Here is a 19,933-nt window from a genome sequence, read left to right as displayed (position 1 = left end):
CATGAATTTTGGAGTTACAGGTTTTACTGCAGTGCTGGTTTAAATGCAATATTGGATAACTTTGTAATAAATGTTGAGACTTTTTTGCCCCATGCCATGATATATTATAGTAAAGAGCCCTCGTCTGTAAGAAAATAATTTGCTTTCTGTAGTTGAGATGCCATGTTTCTTGTGTATCCATCAGATTCATTTCTTTCAATAGTATTTATAGGCTTGAACATCAGATGTCAACACTGCTTCCATAAGAAGTTTATTAGAAAGAACTTGAAAATAAAAAAACATGCAGTGATATTTAACAGATCCAAAGTCTTTATATCTCAATAAGCAGTTGAGAATAGTTAGAGCTATGTAGATTAGATTTATTCCTTTATATTTTGTTATTTTGGACATATGACAAATTATTTTGTTTTCTTAATTTCCTGTAGGGGGTCATTTCTTATCTGTGCACAAAATCATAATTTCTGTTTTATTTGTTGATTTTGTGGCCTTTACATCTGCTAAACTCATTTATTAATCCTAGTTGTTGTTTGGTCTGTTCTTTTTGTGGACTGTTTAAGATTATTTAGTATATAGACCCCATCCTCTCAAATTGGAGCTGGTTATCCTCTTCTTTCCTATTTGCACATCTTTCTTTCTTTCCCTGTCTGATTGTTCTGGACTCTGAGTGCTCTGTGGGGTAGAAGTAGTGAGGCTGGGCATCCTCCTTACTTCCAGATCTCAGGGTGGAAATCTAACGATCTTCTCTACCAAGTGTCAAGTGAATCTATTGTGCTGATGGAATTTTCCTTTATTTCCATTTTGTTGAACATTTCTTTCAAGAAAAAGTGATGGATTTGTGACATCCCTTTCTTCGGCATCAATTGAAATAGTTATTTTATTTATATTTTGTCTCATATTGCAGTAATTTTTTTAATGATTTGAATCAACTTCTGTCCCATGAACAGGGCCCACTTAGGATCACATGTTGGAGAAATGGGAGACATGAGGTGACAGGCTCCAAATGAACAGAGCAAAATCAATACAGTGGACTGATAAATCTTGATGTCTGGTCAGAGTTTGCTTTCCTGTTGCTGTCACAAAACATTGACTAAGACAAACTTGGGGGGAAAAGGTTCTTTTTGGCTTGCAAGTTGTAGTCCATCATTGATAGAAACAGGACAAGAGCTTGAGGCAGGAACCCAGAGAACTAAGCAGGAACCTTGGTGCTCGCTTGCTTCCCTTGGCTTGCTCACCTACCTTCCTTATCCGGCCCAGACCCACCTTTCTAGGGGTGGTACTGCCCACAGTAGGCTGGACCCTTCCATCTCAATCAGCCTTCAGAAAAGTGCCCCATGGAGATGCTCACGTACCAGTTTGACAGAGACAATTCTTCAACTGAAATTCCATTTTTCTAAGAGACTCTAGTTTGTATTGATTGACAAAGTATAACTAGCACATGTCTATTAATAATGTATTAACGTTTCTAGCTTTTGGATAACTTTTGAAAAATATTTTTATAACTTGATAAATTATAATATACAAAATTCATTTAGTATGAAATCTTGATATATTTGAGATGGGGGGCTGTCATGGTAGGAATGTAATGCCCCCGGACTCATTTTTTGAATGTTGGTACCCAGATGTTTTGGGAAGTTCTGAAAATGTTATGAGGTGAGTTCCAATTGGAAGAGGTAGCTCACTGGAGCCAGCTCCTGGGAGTAGGTAATACCTTCTTCTGGTCTCTTTTCTTTCTCTGGTCCTTGCCCACTGTGAGCTAAAGAGCTTCCTACTCGATGCTCCTGCCAACGCAATGTCATGACTTATCATAGGTCCAGAATCAATGGAGCCAAGGACTCTGGCCTGAAATATTTAACCATAAACCAAAGCAGTCTTTCCTCTGTTAAGTTAGTCTCTCAGAGATTTCTGTTATAACCACATAGATGTAGCTAATTCAAAAACTTGGCACCAAAGAATAGGGATTATTGCTCTGATTGAATCTGACACCATGTGGCTCTTTAGTTGTTGGAACTGGTTTTCAGGATGAATTTGGAAATGTTTGGAGAAATGGGCCTGAGAGAGTGTAGGATGTTTGATGGGTGGTCCTGGTGAAATTCCCAAAGAGCATGATTCTGACAGGAATTCTGGAGAGTCAAGATTGTGCTCACCATGTTTCAGGTAGACTCTATATTGAACTAAAGGCATGGTTGCTATCTTCTGGCTAAAAATTTGTCTACTTTCCCCAAAATTTCTAACACTTCACATGAAGTTGAGTTAAAAAGTAATGGGATTAATTTGGTAGAGGAAATATCAGGTTTGCATTGCACTTAGGCTATGACATATATATCATGTAGCTGGTTTTAGGTACATTTCCAGTGAGAGCTAGAAGCAAAAAAACAAGAGTTGAAAAACCTGAAACTATGAGATTTGACTAGAAAAGGAGCATGGTCAATGTGGACGAGGAGTGTGGCTGCAAAGAAGGTTAACATCAGTAAAATGAATTAAAGTCACTTTGCAATGGAACAATAAAATGTTTTGTGGCTATCTCGAGAATTCTCCAGGTACCATCTGCCATAGGACCAAAGGGTAAAGATTTGCTAACTCATTTGAAAGCCTGTGCCTGAGGGTAGAGCTGTAAGTTGCCGTGTATGTACAGGGCCATAGGTTTTAGTAGCTCAGGCACCCTGAGACCATGGAAGCTAAAGTCCTTCATGGCTCCGCTAGTCACACAACTGATACCTTGGTATGATTCAAGTGATGCTAATATAGACATGCAGAGGGCAAGGGTTATGGAGTTGGGGGAGGGGGGTTCACCCACATATCAAGTGAAGGCTCTAGAGTCAAAGCAACATGTGAGACGAGTAGAGTCCTTATAAGCAGCTCAGGGGTGATAGGGTGATGAATAAACAAGGATGAGGATTAATCCGAAGCTACAGTGGAGACCCCAGAGTATTAGAGATGTCTGGCACATACTGACGAATGCTGCAGACAGTGAGTGAGGTCAGCCTAAGAAAGCCCAGTGGTCTTTACATGCAAAGGCCATAGGAACAGCGATAACACCTTCGGAGAGTCCTTTGATACTCTATCACAGTTTACAACACTGTGATGCTGCACATGAAGCTATGGGATTTAGTGTTTGCCCTGATGGGTTTCCAGCCTGCTTTGCCCATATTATCCTTCCTTTGCCTCAATTTCTCCCTTTTGGATTGAGGATGTTCATACTATATCATTGTATCTTGGGTATGTGGAACTTTCATTTTGATTTTAAAATGGCTCACAACTAAGAGGTTGCCTTGAATAGCAGTAGACTCTAGACTTTAGACTTCTGAACAGTGATAGACCTGTTAAGACTTTGGAAACTCTTGGAGATGGACTAAAGTCATTGTGCCGTTCTGAGATGTCCATCGCCTTTGGGACCCAGGAGCAGTATACTCTAAACATGAAATATTCCTCGAAAGCTTATATATTAAACACTAGGTGACCAGCTGGCACATTTTTGGGAAATGATAGAAGTGAGAGTCTCACTGAAGTAAGTTGGTCACTGAGGACATGCCAACTTCTGATTTCATTCTTTTCTGTGATAGGATGAGAAGTCCCATTCTCCACAACCGTGCTTTTTCCAAATACACAAAGTCAAGTATCTGTGGGTTGGCCCCTGTGACACTGAACAAAATAGCGCTTTCCCTTAAGTTGTTTTGGTCAGGTACCTGTCACAGTAATGGGAAAAATAATACAAGATCTAAGAAAGCCTAAGAGTAACACACACTCTTAATTATTATGGCATCCAGTGATGCTGGCATATGTATTCATCACAGAAAGATTATACCATATATTTACCAGTTGCTTTGTGATGAAAACTTGTAAAATCTAGTCTGTTATCAGTTTCCAGTCATATATTCTATTATTTTAAACAATGATGATATGCTGTAAGATCGAGCACTAGATCTGATTCTCATTGCCTAACCAGAATGTTGTCATACTTATGCCAAACTCCAGTTCCTTATAACTATTGTTCCTCTGGTTTTGAGTGCATCTTTAAAAAAGGCTGAGACAGGCCAAGCAGTGGTGGCGCGCACCTTTAATCCCAGTACTCGGGAGGCAGAGCCAGTGAGTTCAAGGCCAGCCTGTTCTACAGAGTGAGATCCAGGACAGGCACCAAAACTATACGGAGAAACCCTGTCTCAAAAAATAAAAATAAAAAGCAAAAAACAAAACAAAACAAAAAAGACTGAGACCAAGTCTGGTAAGTTTCTCAGGATGGCCTTGAACTCATTATTCAGTGCTGACAGCTTTGAACTTGAGCTCTTCTTGCCTCATCCTTGTAAATAGCTAGAATTTCAGGCCTGTACTGCCAAGCTCAGAAGTGTTAAACTTCTTAAGATCCCACACGTAAACAAGGTTATGAAATGTTTGTATTTCTATCCCAAGCCTATTTCACTTAGCATAACAACCTTCAAGTTCATCCACACCATCATACATGGTATATTTTTCTTCTTTGTAAAGTCTTAGTACTCTTCAATTATATATATCACTACTTTTTCTTCTTTTTAGATCTATCATTTGTTGAAGGGCATTCATGGTTGTTTGCTATCTTGGCTATTTTTAATGTGGTAGCAATAAATGTGGAAATAAGTATATGTCTCCCAGATACAGATTTAATTTTCTTAGATATATGTGCATATATGAATGTAATATATATATGTATATACACATATATTCAAGGAAATATATATGGATATATCCATATATTCCACACATATGTATTCTACACACACACACACACACACACACACATATATAATGGCAATTCTATTTTTAATTTTCTGAGAAACATCCATGTGGTTTTCTTCAGTGTTTGTACTAATTTATATTTCCATAAACAATCTAACAAGGTTTCTTTTCTTCAATATTATCATCTATATATGTCATCATTTTAATAAAAGCAATTCTAAAATATATGAGGTCATATCTCATTATGATTTTAAGTGAGTGTAAATTTTTGGCCAATTTTTATTTTCTTATTGAGAAATGTCTAAGTATTTTTCTCATTTTCTTAATGTTTTCTTGCTGTTGAGTTGTCTGAGTTTCTTATATACCTATTATTTTAACTTATTAATGAATGACCATTTCAAGTTAGATTTTTAGTTTGATAAAATATCACCCCTTTGTCTTTTGTTGTTGTTGTTATCTGTGATTTTATGGTCATATCCAAGAAATCATTGCCCAGACAAATTGTAACATGAATTGCTAAATGGTCTTATTAATAAAAACCTGGAGCCAGATATTGGGGTAAAAACTAAAAGATCAGAGAAACAGAACAAGTCAGCCAGAAGAGTGTGAGTTCCTGTTTCCTCATGCCTTATATGCCTTTCTCTGCCCAGACATCACTTCCTGGGATTAAAGGCATGTGTCCTTTCCAAGCAAAGATATGAGATCTCAAGTGCTGAGATTAAAGGTGTATGCCACCATGCCTGGCTCTGTTCCCAGTGTGGCCTTGAACTCACAGAAATCCAGAGAGATCTCTGTGGTGGTATTGTGTTTCCCAAAATATTGTGTACCCTAATAAACTTATCTGGGTTCAGAGAACAGAAAAGCTACTAGGTACTTAGGATAGGCAGTGGTAGCACATGCCTTTAATCCTAGCATTCCAGAGGCAGAAATCCATGTGTTCAAGGATACAACCAAGCATGGTGACTCATTCCTTTAATCCCAGAAAGCGAGCCTTTAATCCCAGGGAGTGATGGTAGAAAGCAGAAAGGTATATAAGGCATGAAGACCAGAAACTAGAAGCATTTGGCTGGTTAAGCTTTTAGGTTTTGAGCAGCACAGTTCAGCTGACAGCCGTTGGGATGAGAACACAGAAGCTTCCAGTCTGAGGAAACAAGACCAGCAGAGAAGTTGGCCAGGTGAGGTTAGCTGTGGCTTGTTCTGTTTCTCTGACCTTCCAGTGTTCACCCCAATACCTGGCCTGGATTTGTTTTTATTAAAAAGACTCTCTAAGATTCATGCTACAGATCTCTGCCTCTGAGTGATAGGATTAAAGGTGTGTGCCACCACTGCCTGGTCTCTATGTCTAATCTAAGTAGCTGACTTTGTCCTCTGATCCCCAGATAAGCTTTATTGGGGCATACAATATATCTCTACAGGAAATATCATGAACTTTAGCACCATGATTTCTTCTGGTTAATGCCATGTCTTTTGAAGATATGTGCTAGTTATTAGAATTCACTGTGACCTATTTGGCCTTGTACAGACAAGAGCTTGATTCCTACTCTAAGGCTACCCAAACCACTTTCATTTCAACCACCAGGCCTCCTCTCTGTTAGTCAACCTAAACTCCACATGTGTTCTTCAGCTTCTCTTCTACACACATCATGTTTTCTTGCCCGTTGTTCCGTTCTTGTTAAACACCACTGTTCAGAGGGCATCCTTGACTCCAGAGACAGGTGTAGCATCACCATCACTTGCTTTTTCCTTACTCTGTTTTGTTATTATGAATACATCCATTTGTTAGCACCAGGCTAAGGTTTACCTTCTGAACTGTTTTTGTCATCCGCCGCTAGGCTAAGTCTATGCTGGCATTGTCTAATATACAACTATTGCCCACAATGAGAGTAACGGTGATATACAAGTTAGTAAATAAATTCGTTCAACAATCCCACATTTTTTTTAAACTATAATTTCAGAGGAACAAATTGATGATTTCTGTTTGTAAAATTTCATAATTTTAGGAGCTTATCTTCTACAGATGGAATGAAAGAATAGTATGAGAGAAATAAATGTGATTTTATTTTTGATTGGGAGCCTAACCTTTAATGGCTGAGCTATCCCTCCAGCCCTAAATGTGATTTTAAAAGAATGATAAAAATTATAGAAATGTTTTATTTTAATTCTATTTTTTTCAGAAGAGGGAGTTAAGGAAGAAATCTCATTAGCTCTTCTTTCCTAAAGCAAACTTGCCTTTGCTCTAGATTTTAGGATTGCTTCAGATACAAATACTTGTATCCTATAATCATGACCTGAGGAACTATCAGTCATAAAATTAAGGTAGATAGGGAATCATCAGGACTCTGCTAGTTAGCAATCCAGGTGACAAGAGTACTTGGGATAATACTCTCTCATATTTTGTGTATGATTCATTCATTAACCAAAATAGCCCTTAGGTTCAAACTTGATTATTACAGGTATGGAATAAACTTAGAAACTGATCTATGTAATTCATGAATTTTGTCTCTTATCAAAAGCATTTTGACTGGTCTATATTCAAAAGGAAACATTAAATCTTTCAATCTTTCCTGATTTGGGGAAAATTGGTATAATTTATTTCCTTAGTGTATTGAAGACATTCTCTGTTGGAGTTTTCTTCACATGAGTATTTCCAACTTACATTACAATTTCTTTCAATGTTATACCTTTTCACATTATATTCTAGTGAATAACTTTCAATGGGTTAATTTTTTTTGAGAGAATGTTCTAATTTTGTCAGAGTTGGGTATATTACTGACTGACCATCCTCTTGAAGACAAATGATTTAGTAAACAATGACTCAACTTTATCTTGAACTCCATTGGAACTCATACCGTTGTGGCTGTGAGTAGATTGTAAGTTAAAATCTAATCAAGGTTGCCAGATTGTTGCCTTGTTTGATGGTAAGTAGAAGAAAGCACAGATGGAGCATGGATCTTTTATAACTGTGGGCTAAAAACATTCTGAGGGTAGTCCTATCTAATACATTCACGCAGTACAATCATCATACTTACTTTTGTGCTGGGAACTTGGTAGGGTTGAAACAGCATTTGAAACAAGAGGATTTGGCACTGTTGTGTTTGTCGTGGGAACTTCATTCTTTATAAGGCTAGGAGTTGTTGGTTCTATTATGTGAAAAAACAAAAAGAACATCCATCATCAGAAATATAATAAATTACCAGCTAGTTTCATTAACATTCATGCCCACATCCATTTACATCTTCAAGCTTCAGTAGTGAAAACATTTGGACCAAGATTTAGAAATCTAGCATTCTAATGGTCAGCATTAGAATGATCTAGATAATTACTTAAGAAAGGAGAGTGACATTAAAGTTTCCTGTGTGTTTGCCACAGCTGCTCCTCATATGTGATACTATTAATTACATATTAATTAATGAAAATCATTGTATATCTGAGACTTGGAGAGTTTAGTAATTTCTCCAGTCACGTAACTTTCATGTGAAGAGAGTTATGTCTGAAATCTACCCACATTCGATTAAAAAAGTTAATTACTACTAGAAAGAAGATGATATGGAAATGGTAGCAGTTAGAGAACATTATGGTTTTCATGCTGCCTAGGAGAGGACTTCATGCATGTAGAAGAACCAGAGAAGTGGGAGATACCAGGAAAACAATAAAATCTATCTTAAATCATGTGTTGTAATTTTTAAAAGGAAAATTAAAAGCAAAAGTAAACCAAAATTAAAAAAAATACTGGAAAAAGTTGAATTGAAGCAATCTATATTTCTGTAATTATGTTTGAAATGACCAGTGCTCTTCAGTATTTTCAAAGTTCAGTATAGGGACATTAGGCTAGTAAAGAAAATAATACATAAATGTCAGTTAGTGTCCAATTTTTACTGCATAGATATGAAGCTAGCTGGAACTAGGCAGGAAAGCATTTTAGAGGATTCTTATTACAGAATGGGATGGAGTGGAGATTTCTGATGCCCTCCAGTGCAGTAAGTCTTGGAATCATGATGAAAAGCAAGAATCTATGAAGAAAATTCTTAATGTTCCTGAGGCATTTGTGTGAGAGAAACCAATAGAGTTTGAAAGGGTTTATAAATAGTAGACAAATACATCCTCAGATCGAAACACTCTAGGATTTAAAATTAAACAAAACTGAAATAAATTCAAATGCAAACCACATTGTTAATCATATATGAGAAAGAAAACACAGAAATGGGCATAAAATCAGAAGCATCATGAAGTGTAAAATTGGGGGAAACACTTGAGAAAATAGTAGTGGTCCTTTTGCAGAAGAGCAGACATTGATGTTTTTGATAGCTCAGAAATTCAAAAGATGTCCCCTACCCCAAGTACAGACTTAACACTTGAGAATAGAGGACACGAGCAGATAAAGTCTCTGTTTTCCACATAGTAACTCAATGTCTGCTTGGGAAATGTCCTAAGAAGAGTTCCTTTGTAGAAATCTTTGACTAAGAATTCGTCAGATGATATAAAATGGAACATTAAGTCTTCCTGTCTAAGGTCTAAGTGTAAGTGATGGTGCTGTCTTGCCCCATGGAACATCTACTTGTACCATTGACTGGACAGATGAATGTATGAAGTTGATGCTAGGTCTTTTGAAATGTTCTAGTCAGAAGTAAAAGAAAGGAAGAAAATTGGAAACAGGAGGGAAGGCAGTGTAAACAGGAAGAAAGAGTTAAGACAGCACCCAATATTTTCAGGACAGAATTAAGTGAAAAAAAAAATCATGCTTTTTTTAATATCCACCCAAAGTGGATGAGAAAAGTTAAGGGCATAACAACTCTGTTTGCAGAAAAATAATAGGAGTTTTTTTTTTTTTTTTAATCTTGGGAGAAATAAGAAGAGACCAATTAGACACCACTAGAAATGACCAAAAATCTTTTGTCATAACATATTAAGAGTTTAAGACAATAAAAACATTCTAAAATCTGACAGGGGGGGGGAGTGTCATAGTCTCCTCCTTACATTACCAGCAGAATGCTCAACAAAAATCCTGCATGCTAGGAGGAAATAGAAAGTTATATTCTAAGGCCTAAAAGAAATAAGGTGCCAACCAACATTACTAGAATCCATGAGGTTAAGAAATCAAAAGGAAGTGACAGCATCCAAAAGCAAGCAAAACCTAAGGGAGTTCATGTCAATCAAACCAGCATCACAGAAGATGCTCAAAGAAACCCCTATTGCAGAGCGAAAGAAAGACTATTACTCTCACCAAGGCAAATGTATCAGTGCACATTCCACTAGAAAAGTAGATTCATAAAAGGAATATAGAAAAAAAATCTAACACTATTGGCTCAATAAACCCTCAAACCACAAAATGAACAAAGGAAATGAAGAATAAAGCAACCAGAAGAAAACAAGTCAAATGACAAGCAAAAGTCCCAATAATAGAGATTGTCAGAGTGAATTAAAAGTGTAAAAATACCCAGTAATAGCCCACCAACTCACTTGACTAGTAAAGATCCACATAGACAGAAGCAAAGGTTGTCATGGAAATGGAAATGTATATTCTAATAGCTCCCTTCCCTTAGGGCATTGACCCCATCAAAGACCTGTTCCTAGTCTCTTGGTTTCTAAAAGTGCTCCAAGTTAAACACACAAATTAAGAAGTTTGAAGCTAGGACCTGTGGAAGAGCGCAAACAGGCTCCTTTTGTCTTTTTGGACCTGGCTCACTGCCTTGCTCAGCATATTTCTTTTCTAATTCCATGCATTTACATGTGTTATTCTTTATACCTGAATAAAATTTCATTATATTCATGTATCACATTTTCATCATCCATTCATCAGTTGATGGACAATTAGACTGCTTCCTTTTCTGTGACTAGAGTAGCAATGAACATGGAAAAGCAAGTGTCTCTTTAGTTGGGTAGAGAGTCCTTTGGATGTACGCCAAAGGACTGGTAGATTTGGGTTATATAGTAGTTCCATTTCTATATTCTTTGGATGCTTCCACACTCATTTCCATTGTAGCTGTATCCATCTAAGGATCAGAGAGGAGCTCTTGGGGTGCTACCTCCCTTTGCTGAACTATTGGTGACTCATGGATTCTAGGGGAGCGACAGTAATTGTCTTCAGTTGTATATAAAATGGCAAATGGCAAGCCTGTCAGGATCCAATAGACACTTCCAAACTTTTTGCCACTTGACCCTTGTTAAAAATCAATGAGTCAAAAACAAAACAAAATGGCATGAATGTGGGAAAGGACTTATAGGGTGAGGGGGTGGACAGTAGTAACAATGTGTTGTACACATATATGAAATTATCAACAAATATTTGATCCATAAAAATAAAAGTACTAAAAAATCAAATTTATTAATAAGATCACTTAAAATTATCAAGTTGTTTTTAGCCTAGGGTTACAAGAATGATGGGATGTGCAAATAAACTAATGTAATACACTTAGTCTGCAAACTGAAGTATAAATATCATATGATTATCTCAATAGATGACAAACAATGACATTTCATGATAAAGGTCCACAACAGATTAGAGATACAAGGATAATAACTCAAGGATAATATAGACTATATGTAACAACCCAATGGCCAGCATCACATTGAATTAATTAAACTGTCAACATTTCTTCTAGAATCAACAATAAGACACACTTACTCTCTTAGCTCTAACTAAATATAGAACTGATATTGTAGCCACAATTATAAAAGAAAAAAGGAAATTAGAAACTATATAAAAGTGGAAGGAACGAAGTTAAATTATTCTGTTTTCAGTTGAATCAATATGGATGGAGATATTGCTCAGTGGTTAGGAACACTGTTCTTGTAGAGGACTAGGTTTGGGTCCTAGCACCCATATGATGGTGCACAACCATTTGTGTACCAGGTTATCCAATGCTCCCTTTTGACCTCTGTTGGCATCTGGCATGCATATGGCATACATATATAGATACAAGTAAAATATACACATAATAAAATAAAATAAATCTAATTTTTAAAAAATCATCAAAGTTTCATCCAATAAATATTAGAACTTATGAAGAAAATCAATACTGTTGTATAATAGAATAAAAATCAGCATAAATATCAATAATACCTATATATACCAATAGTGAATTTATAAAGAAAGAATCATGAAAGAACAAGAACTACCCAAAACAATGAGATGCTTAGGAATATGCCTCACTGAGGAATGAAAAGACTTCTTAGTAAAAGTTGAAAAACATTGCTAAAAATTTAAAAACACACATCACACATATAAATTAAAAAGTCCTTTTAAGTTCATGGATTTGGAAATTTATTATAGCAACAAAATACATATTACCCAAAGCAAGTTACAGTTAATGGCTGTCCATCAAAGCACCAATGACATTATTTATGAAACTATAATAATTCCTAAAAGCTTATGTCAGTACAAGTGACCATGAAGAGTGAAAGTAAATCATGAGCACAAGAATCACCTTGGGTCATCTCACTTCCTGACTTCAAAATACACTACGAAGCTAGAGTAATTACAGAACTGGGTGTGGGTATAGAAACAAACACATAAACCAAGAACAGAACAGAGAACCTTGAGAAGACTCACTACATCTACAACCAGCTGATTCTCAACAATGGTACCAAAAATATTCACTGGATAAAGAACAGTCAATAAATGATGCTGGAAAGCTGCATATTCTTAAGTGGAAGACTGAAATGAACCTTACCTTATACTCTATGCAAAAAGCAACTTAATAGGCATCAAACAATTAAATGTAAGACTTAACATTCTTAAACTCACTGGAAGAAAACTGGAGGTGAATCACTTCAAAACATTGTTCCGGGCAATGATTGTCTGGGTAGGACCCAAGGCACAAGAAGAGAAGCAAAAACTGACAAGTGAGACAACATCAGTCACCAATTATTTATGTTGAAAGAGATGATGCACTGCAGAAATACATAAAATGTTTCTAGATCAGAACCTAAAAACAAAGATGGAGTAACAGAAGACTCCAATTGGCTTAGAGGATTGCCTGTTTAATGTGGAACTTTACAGATGAAAGTGGAATGAGAGGCCACACTCAGTACAGTGCTCAGTTACCTCACGAAGAGGTGGAATGGAGGGGGGTCTTGGATGGTGTGAAGATAATGTATTTTAAAATGTATGTAGTAGACCTGAGGTGAGCAGAATCAAGGTGTGGAGCATAATACTATCAAAGATGATATAGCATGACTATAACTTTGATTGTTATGGATAACTAATTATAAATATATATTTCTTAATTATACATTACAATTTCAAATGAGCTGCAAAAACATACCTTAAACAAGAGTAGAAATATACATACAGTATAACAAAATTAAATTTAAATTTGTATCAATATACTAAAATCCACAGCAATGTAAAACATTTTAAACAAATTTTAAAAGGAAATACAATAACCTACCCTTTTATCCTATCAGATCTGTATCTACCTTTTTTAATTCAAAGAGATTGTATTTCTAATCAACCCCCTTTAAATAAAAGTAAACATTTATAAACAATATTTTGGGAATTTGGTTATAGCTTCTCATACTACTTCCTGCTGGTAGGGGGTGCTGGAAATCTTATGGGGATCCTGAGAAAATTAAGAATTATGGTCAAGTCCTGACTGGAGTAGTCTGTGAGGCTGTATTCTCTGAGCCAGTTGCCTTGAATTTGATTTTGGATGTTGGATCATCTGGGTCATGGTGTCATTGGAGACCTTTCAGGGGGTCTTGGCTGATCAAACCATATTAGCCTGAAAGGAATCTACAGGTTCTCATTTCTATGGAGACAAAAACAGAACCTGTTTTCTAAAGCAACATATTCTTAGACATCAATTTTGAAGTCAAGATAGATTTAAAATATACATATTGGTTTAACATGGCAGCCTTTACAATCAAATGTCTTTCTACAGATAAAAATACCAAAGACAATATAATCTAGACTCTCTGTGTAAGTTCCAACGTTACATGGCTTATTTTTTATATTACTTTTACTGTCTCTTTAAAGACTTTATTTTTAAAAATGATCTATTTCTTTATGTAACTACATATACTCCTTTTGCTCTCTCTTACAAGCCTATGTACATTTTTATACACACTGTAAACTGTTTAGAGTTTTATTCCATCTGAATCTGTTCTTAAGTGGGCCACAGGACTGTGGGGGCCTGGCTGCTGGCTCTGCCTACCTCAGCTTTCCAACATGGCTGTGGTAATCCACCAACAGCTCTGGGAGCCATACTCTGCTGACTCTGGGAGGCAGTGGATTTATGCCTCTATCAAAAAGCGTGTAACCCAGAAACTTTTTTTTTTTAAATCTGTACTAGCAAAAGCTAAATTTGCCACACAGTGTGCTGCATGGCTTGGAGATGGCACTTTGTACTGCGGCAGGAATCTGCCATGCTGCTTAGCTTATGGTGGCTGACAACCAGCTCCATCTTGCAGGCAGCTGGAGGGAGATGAGTTTGCACTGCTACTGACATGAGACTGTGAGACTAGGAAGCCTAGTGTGGCTCCATTTCTGTGCATTCAGAATCTTTAAGCTTTCTTAGGTCTATGCGGATCAATGCCCCACGTTGAGTGCCAAATGTAGTCAGAAGTTTTCTCCGATTCTGCCCAGCTCATGGTCCTACAGCCACTTATAAAATAATTACTCAGAGGCTTATATTAATTACCAATTGCACTGCACATGGCAGGCTTCTTGCTAGCTAGCTCTTATAACTTAAATTAACCAATTCCTATTAATGTATGTTTTGCAATGTGTTCCGTGGTTTACTGGTCTGCTGGCATGTTGTTCCTTTGGCGGCAGGCTGGCATCTCTCTGCCTCTCCTTTCTCTTCCTGTCTATCTACTTGGATTACTGCCTATCTCTAAGATACCTTGCCATAGGCCAATGCAGCTTTATTTAACAACCAATCAGAGCAACATATATTTATAGCATACAGAAAGGCATCCCACAGCAGATTATTAACATTTGAGCTCTGTAATATTTATACACTGATGGGATCCTTTGATTCACACAAAGTATGTTTCAGACTGCAGCTAATGAGCACCAATACTCCAAAGTAAAAGGAAATCCATCTTGAGGCAGGCCTTTAAACTTGCATATTGCTTTTTTCTGTTTTTCTGACTATTTTTTCTAAGAATACATTGTGCACTCCCATTAGACTGACTATAACTTACACTGTAACTTCAGAGAATGCTATATATACATTAAGTTAAATAGGCAAAATTGAATATTTTTTTTTTTTTACTAATTTTTTTTTGTTTGTTTTTTTGTTTTTGTTTTTCGAGACAGGGTTTCTCTGTGTAGCTTTGCGCCTTTCCTGGGACTCGCTTTGTAGCCCAGGCTGGCCTTGAACTCACAGAGATCCACCTGGCTCTGCCTCCCAAGTGCTGGGACTAAAGGCATGCGCCACCACCACCCGGCAAAATTGAATATTTTAATTAAATTCATTAAAAAATTTAAACCATAACTACCATACATTTTAATGGGATCACATGCTCTTTTGATACATATCTATATTGTGTAACATTGAGATGAAGGTAAACATATTTCCTCAAATAATGTCATTTCTTGATTAAAAGCCTTCAAATCCTTCTTGTTTTTTTATGACAGTATGTTTTTAAACTATATTCACTGTATTGTACACTAGACTAGCAGACCAAAAATTTTTACTCTGACCTCACTAAACTTTTGTCTAATTCTCCCTGTCTCCTAGTCTTTCTAGCCTCTGGTAACTACCCTCTAATCTCAGATTCTATGACAATTATTTTAGATTCCACATGCAAGTGAGACTGGTGTTATTTGTCTTTCTATGGCTGACTTATTAAACTTAGCATAGTGTCCGTCTCTACCCATTTAGTCAGCATTTCATTATTTTTATGGTTGAATATTATTCCATTGTGTACCTGATTACAGTTTTAGAAGTCCATCATCAGTTGCTGTGCTTTGGGTGGATTCTATTTCTTGACCACTGTAATTTATACTACAGTGAACATGAGCCTATATATGTATCTTTGAGATGGTAATTTCATTTCCCCTGGATGTCTACCCAGTGATGAAGTTGCTGGATCATATAATTGTTTAAATGTTAATTATTTGGGGGACCGTTTATATTATTTCACACAATAATATCTATATTAATTACATTACTTACTAGCATTATGGTTATTGCTCTCTGACAACAACCTTTCTCAGGGGCATAAAGTAGCATCTCATTGTGGTTTTGGCTTACATTTTAATTTATAGGAGAATTGTAACATCGAGATAATTACTGTTAGAACCTATGATTTTGGAGTCCAGGTCTTTTGAAATTTTTAGCATTTTAAGCATTTTTATCTGTATAGAGGTTAGAATAAAGTGAATTTAGTATGGAACGTGTTTGAAGGAGTCGTATCAGTACAAGATTGACAGTTTAAGGGAAATGACTTTACATGTCCCCTTAAAGGCAATCATTGCTTAGAGTTGAGCAGAATAACAAGTGCAAAATTAATCCCATTATTCTAGAATTCTCAATGTGAGATTAGTTTTATACATTTTGGAAACTAGGTTTATTGTAAGAAATAATGAATAGGGTCATGGATTATATTAGTGATTTACTATGTGGCTACAACTGGTTGACTAAGGGGAAAAACTTATTTTAATTATAGAGGAAGAATGACAACCTGCTTTTTACATTTGAAAGTCTGTGATGGAGAGCACTGTTTTATCTGATACCTAGAGTAAAGTCATCTTTTTTAAAAATAAATTTGGCACAGGAGAATGAATTCTGACAAGATTAGCATTGACTAAGGCATATACTGGTGAATGTTACAGCTCAGAAATGACATTTAGCTTAGTTTTATTTTTAAAAATTGTCTAAACCTACTTATGAATAAATTTAATCTAAAAGGTGATGGTTCTGAACATTAAGAATTATAAGACAATTATAGAAGTAATAGTATATAACAAAAACAGATACATCATGCTCATGGCTTAGAATAATTAGTTACAATCTCCATCATACCCAGAGCAAAGTGAAGATCTGAAGCAAAATCCCATTTACATTCTTCATAGACACAAACAAACAAATTCTAAAATACATATGAGATCACAAAAATCAATAAACCAAAGCAATTTTAAGAAAGAATAAAAAGTTGAAAGCATCATACTTTCTGATTTTAGGCCACATTGCAAAGCAACAGTAATCAAAATTGCATGGTGCTGGTATAAATCACATATATAAGAGTGAAACAACAAACAAACAAAAAATAGATTATCAGGAAATAAAACCAAATATGCATAACTAATCATTGACATGACACCTAAAGATCACAGTGGAGGAAGAATAATCTCTTCAATAAATGTTGCTGAGAAATCAGACTATCATAAATAAAGAATGAAACTAGACCTTTATCTGCTACCACAAACAAAAATAAACTCAAAATTGATAAAAAAAAAAAGGTCCAGATGTGTTATGAAATCATAAAAATTCTACAAGAGAATATTCCAGAGATTCTATCAAATAGATCTTAGTGTCAAACACAAAGCAAGGAAATTGAATTTATTTATCTTTTACGTGATCACAATGGAAATAAACTAAAAATTATCATCAGGATAAATTGTAGAAAATGAAATGTTAAGATTGTACACACACTACTGAATGATAAAGAGTCATCAAGGTAACTAGGAGGAACATTTAAAATCCCTAGAATGAAATCATGATGAAACACAACTTATCAGAACCCATGGGACACAATAGTAATCTTATCTTAAGAGGGAAGCTTACAGCTATAGATGCTTACTTTAAAAAAAAATTAGAGAGAACATAAATAAAAATGATACACCTATAGGTCATAGGAAAACAGGAAGCCAAATCCCAAGTCAATAGAAAGAAAGAAATAAGAAAAATCCCAGGGAATGAACAGAGCAGCAATGGAAAGAACTGTACACAGATTCAATGGGATAGTTGATTCTTTGAAAAGACAAAAGCTGACAAAAGCTTAACTGAAGTAACCAAAAGAAAGAAAATGAATGCTAAAATTGCTACATTAGAGATGAAAAGGGAGACATCACAACAGATACCAATGCAATTCACAAGACTTTTAGGACATACTTAGAAAGTGCATATTCCAACAAACTAAAAAATGTATATGAAATAGACAACTTCCTAGACACATACGACCTAACAAAATGTAATCAAGGAGATATAAGCATCAAGCAAGTATGTAATAGTGAGCTTAAAGCACTAATAAGATAGTGTCTTAACAAAGAAAAGCCCAGGATTGGATAATTCATTGTCAAATTTTACCCAGTTGTTAAAGAAGAGCTAATATTATGTTCCTCAAACTCTTCCATAAGACAGAAAGAGAAAGAATGCTACCTGACTCACTCTATAAAGCCAGTATTGCCCTGATACCAATGCGAGATAAAAGGACAAGAAAGAAACACACACATAAATATTCTCAATGAAACACTGGCAAACAGATTTGTGAAGTGTTTATTTTCTTAAACGTTGCATAATAAAATTAATTTAGAGCTATACAAATTTAAGACACTCACAGATTCTTTGTTAAGACTACCATTATTTTAATGTGTGCTATTGTGCTTACTAACTCCTAGGAGAATAGCATTTTTTTTTAAGTAACAGATAACAGATTCACATTCAAGGATGACTTGAAGTCAGTAATTTATAGAAATTCTGTCTCTGTAACAAGATAATAGTCAGGGACAGGTTTAATTAATGTCTGGATTCCCTCAATGCCTTCTGGGATAATGTCAAAGAACTTATGGTAAGACTGTGGGTTGTCTGGGTGTCTACACTCCATGTACTAGGAAGATATTTCTAAGCATCAGTGGAGACTGGAGAATAGGAGCTTATTGAAGACTCTTGTGGCCTCTTTCTTTGGAACAAAAAGAAGTAGAGAAGTAGTGTACTTTGTCAGTTAATTTCAGTGTTGCACTAGAAGGAAGGAAATTCTATGTGAAGGAACATAGCTCAGATTAAGACTTGGTTCTCTCCAGTATTCATTACTAAGAACAATAGCTCAAGACACTGGAATTGAGCTACAGGAGTACGCTGAAGAGAAGAGAATAGTAGTCAAAGGGGTGAGTGGTATTTCAACACCTAAAAAATATTTCTTCCAAGTGTGTGGTGGTATTATAATTGTACTGAAATGTGATTTTGATTGTATGTTAATAAATAAAGTTGCCCGGGGGTCAGAGCTATTAGAGCCATAGACAGAGTGTGGCGGTGGTGGCACACGCCTTTAACCCCATAGATCTCTGTGTGTTCAGGGATACAGCCAGCATTGGAGACATATGCCTTTAAGACCTAGGGGGCTGTACATTCAGACAGTGATGAGGCAGTCACGTGTTTGGGTTTACTATTAGGATATAAAGAAATGAAAGTTAGTAGTTAGACATTACAATAGAACTTGTAGTCATATTAGATATGTTTTAAAAATTGAGCAGAGATGTTTTAGACAGGTCATCTTCAAACCCTTCAGAGATCTACAGAATATGGCATTTAAAATGTTTTAATAACTTAGAAAATTTTTCTCTTTTGAGACATGTTGGCTCCTGGCAGTACCAATCTACTTCAGAGAAAATATGGGCATTAAAGAAACTGCATATGGAGTCAACTTTCATTGTGGCAAAAGTTAGCCACTGGACAACAAAGTATCCTTGAATCAACAGGACAAAATGGACAGACAGAACATGAAACAAGGGACTACTGATTCTTGCCAAAACAAGTGTGGTTATGGCTTTATCAAAAGGCATCTTCTGAGGCCAGGACAATATGGCCCCATCCCTGAAGTGGCCTTCACATCCGGAAAAGGTACAGTGCCCTTTTCTTCGAAGGCAGCTTAACAGGCAGAGGGCTGATGGCTTCTGTTATACAATGGAACAGCAGCTGAAAGCTCATGCCTCTCGAAAGTAGACTGGCATTTAATAGAGGGATGTGGAGAAGAAGGGGATGCTGAGATGAAGCCATATATACACAGCCAAGAAGAATGAACAGCTGAATTAAAAAACTGTCAACAATTTCCAGAATTTAAAATCCTGAATCATGACAGGACACTAGTGGATTCAGGTGTTTCTGGTACGTGGACTGCTCTCACCCAATGTGAGGTTGAACTGTTGACCTTGTGTACATCCTACTTCACAAATGAGTCTGTCAGATACACTAAGCCTATAGGCTGAAGATGATGCCCCAACACTGTGGAGAAACCTCAGGTGACTGCCCAGGCAGCTGGCTGTTTCTGTCAACTCACA

At 36.1% G+C, this 19,933-nt stretch overlaps 1 protein-coding gene across 3 annotated transcripts in view; it reads right to left on the bottom strand.

Moving 5' to 3' along the window:
* Emcn (endomucin) overlaps positions 1–19,933 on the bottom strand; it is a 108,145-nt gene that overhangs the window by 47,395 nt on the left and 40,817 nt on the right. For all 3 annotated transcript variants that reach the window (XR_005091857.1, XM_037207135.1, XM_037207134.1), the window contains one exon: positions 7,737–7,847. Coding sequence is in view for 2 of the 3 variants with exons in the window: in XM_037207135.1 (XP_037063030.1) it covers positions 7,737–7,847 (111 nt within the window). In the remaining variant the exon portion in view is untranslated. The remainder of the gene's footprint in view (positions 1–7,736; positions 7,848–19,933) is intronic.

This window comes from Peromyscus leucopus, chromosome 6 (assembly GCF_004664715.2).
Source record: "Peromyscus leucopus breed LL Stock chromosome 6, UCI_PerLeu_2.1, whole genome shotgun sequence".
Taxonomy (NCBI): domain Eukaryota; kingdom Metazoa; phylum Chordata; class Mammalia; order Rodentia; family Cricetidae; genus Peromyscus; species Peromyscus leucopus.
This window is presented reverse-complemented; position numbering and strand designations above follow the sequence as displayed.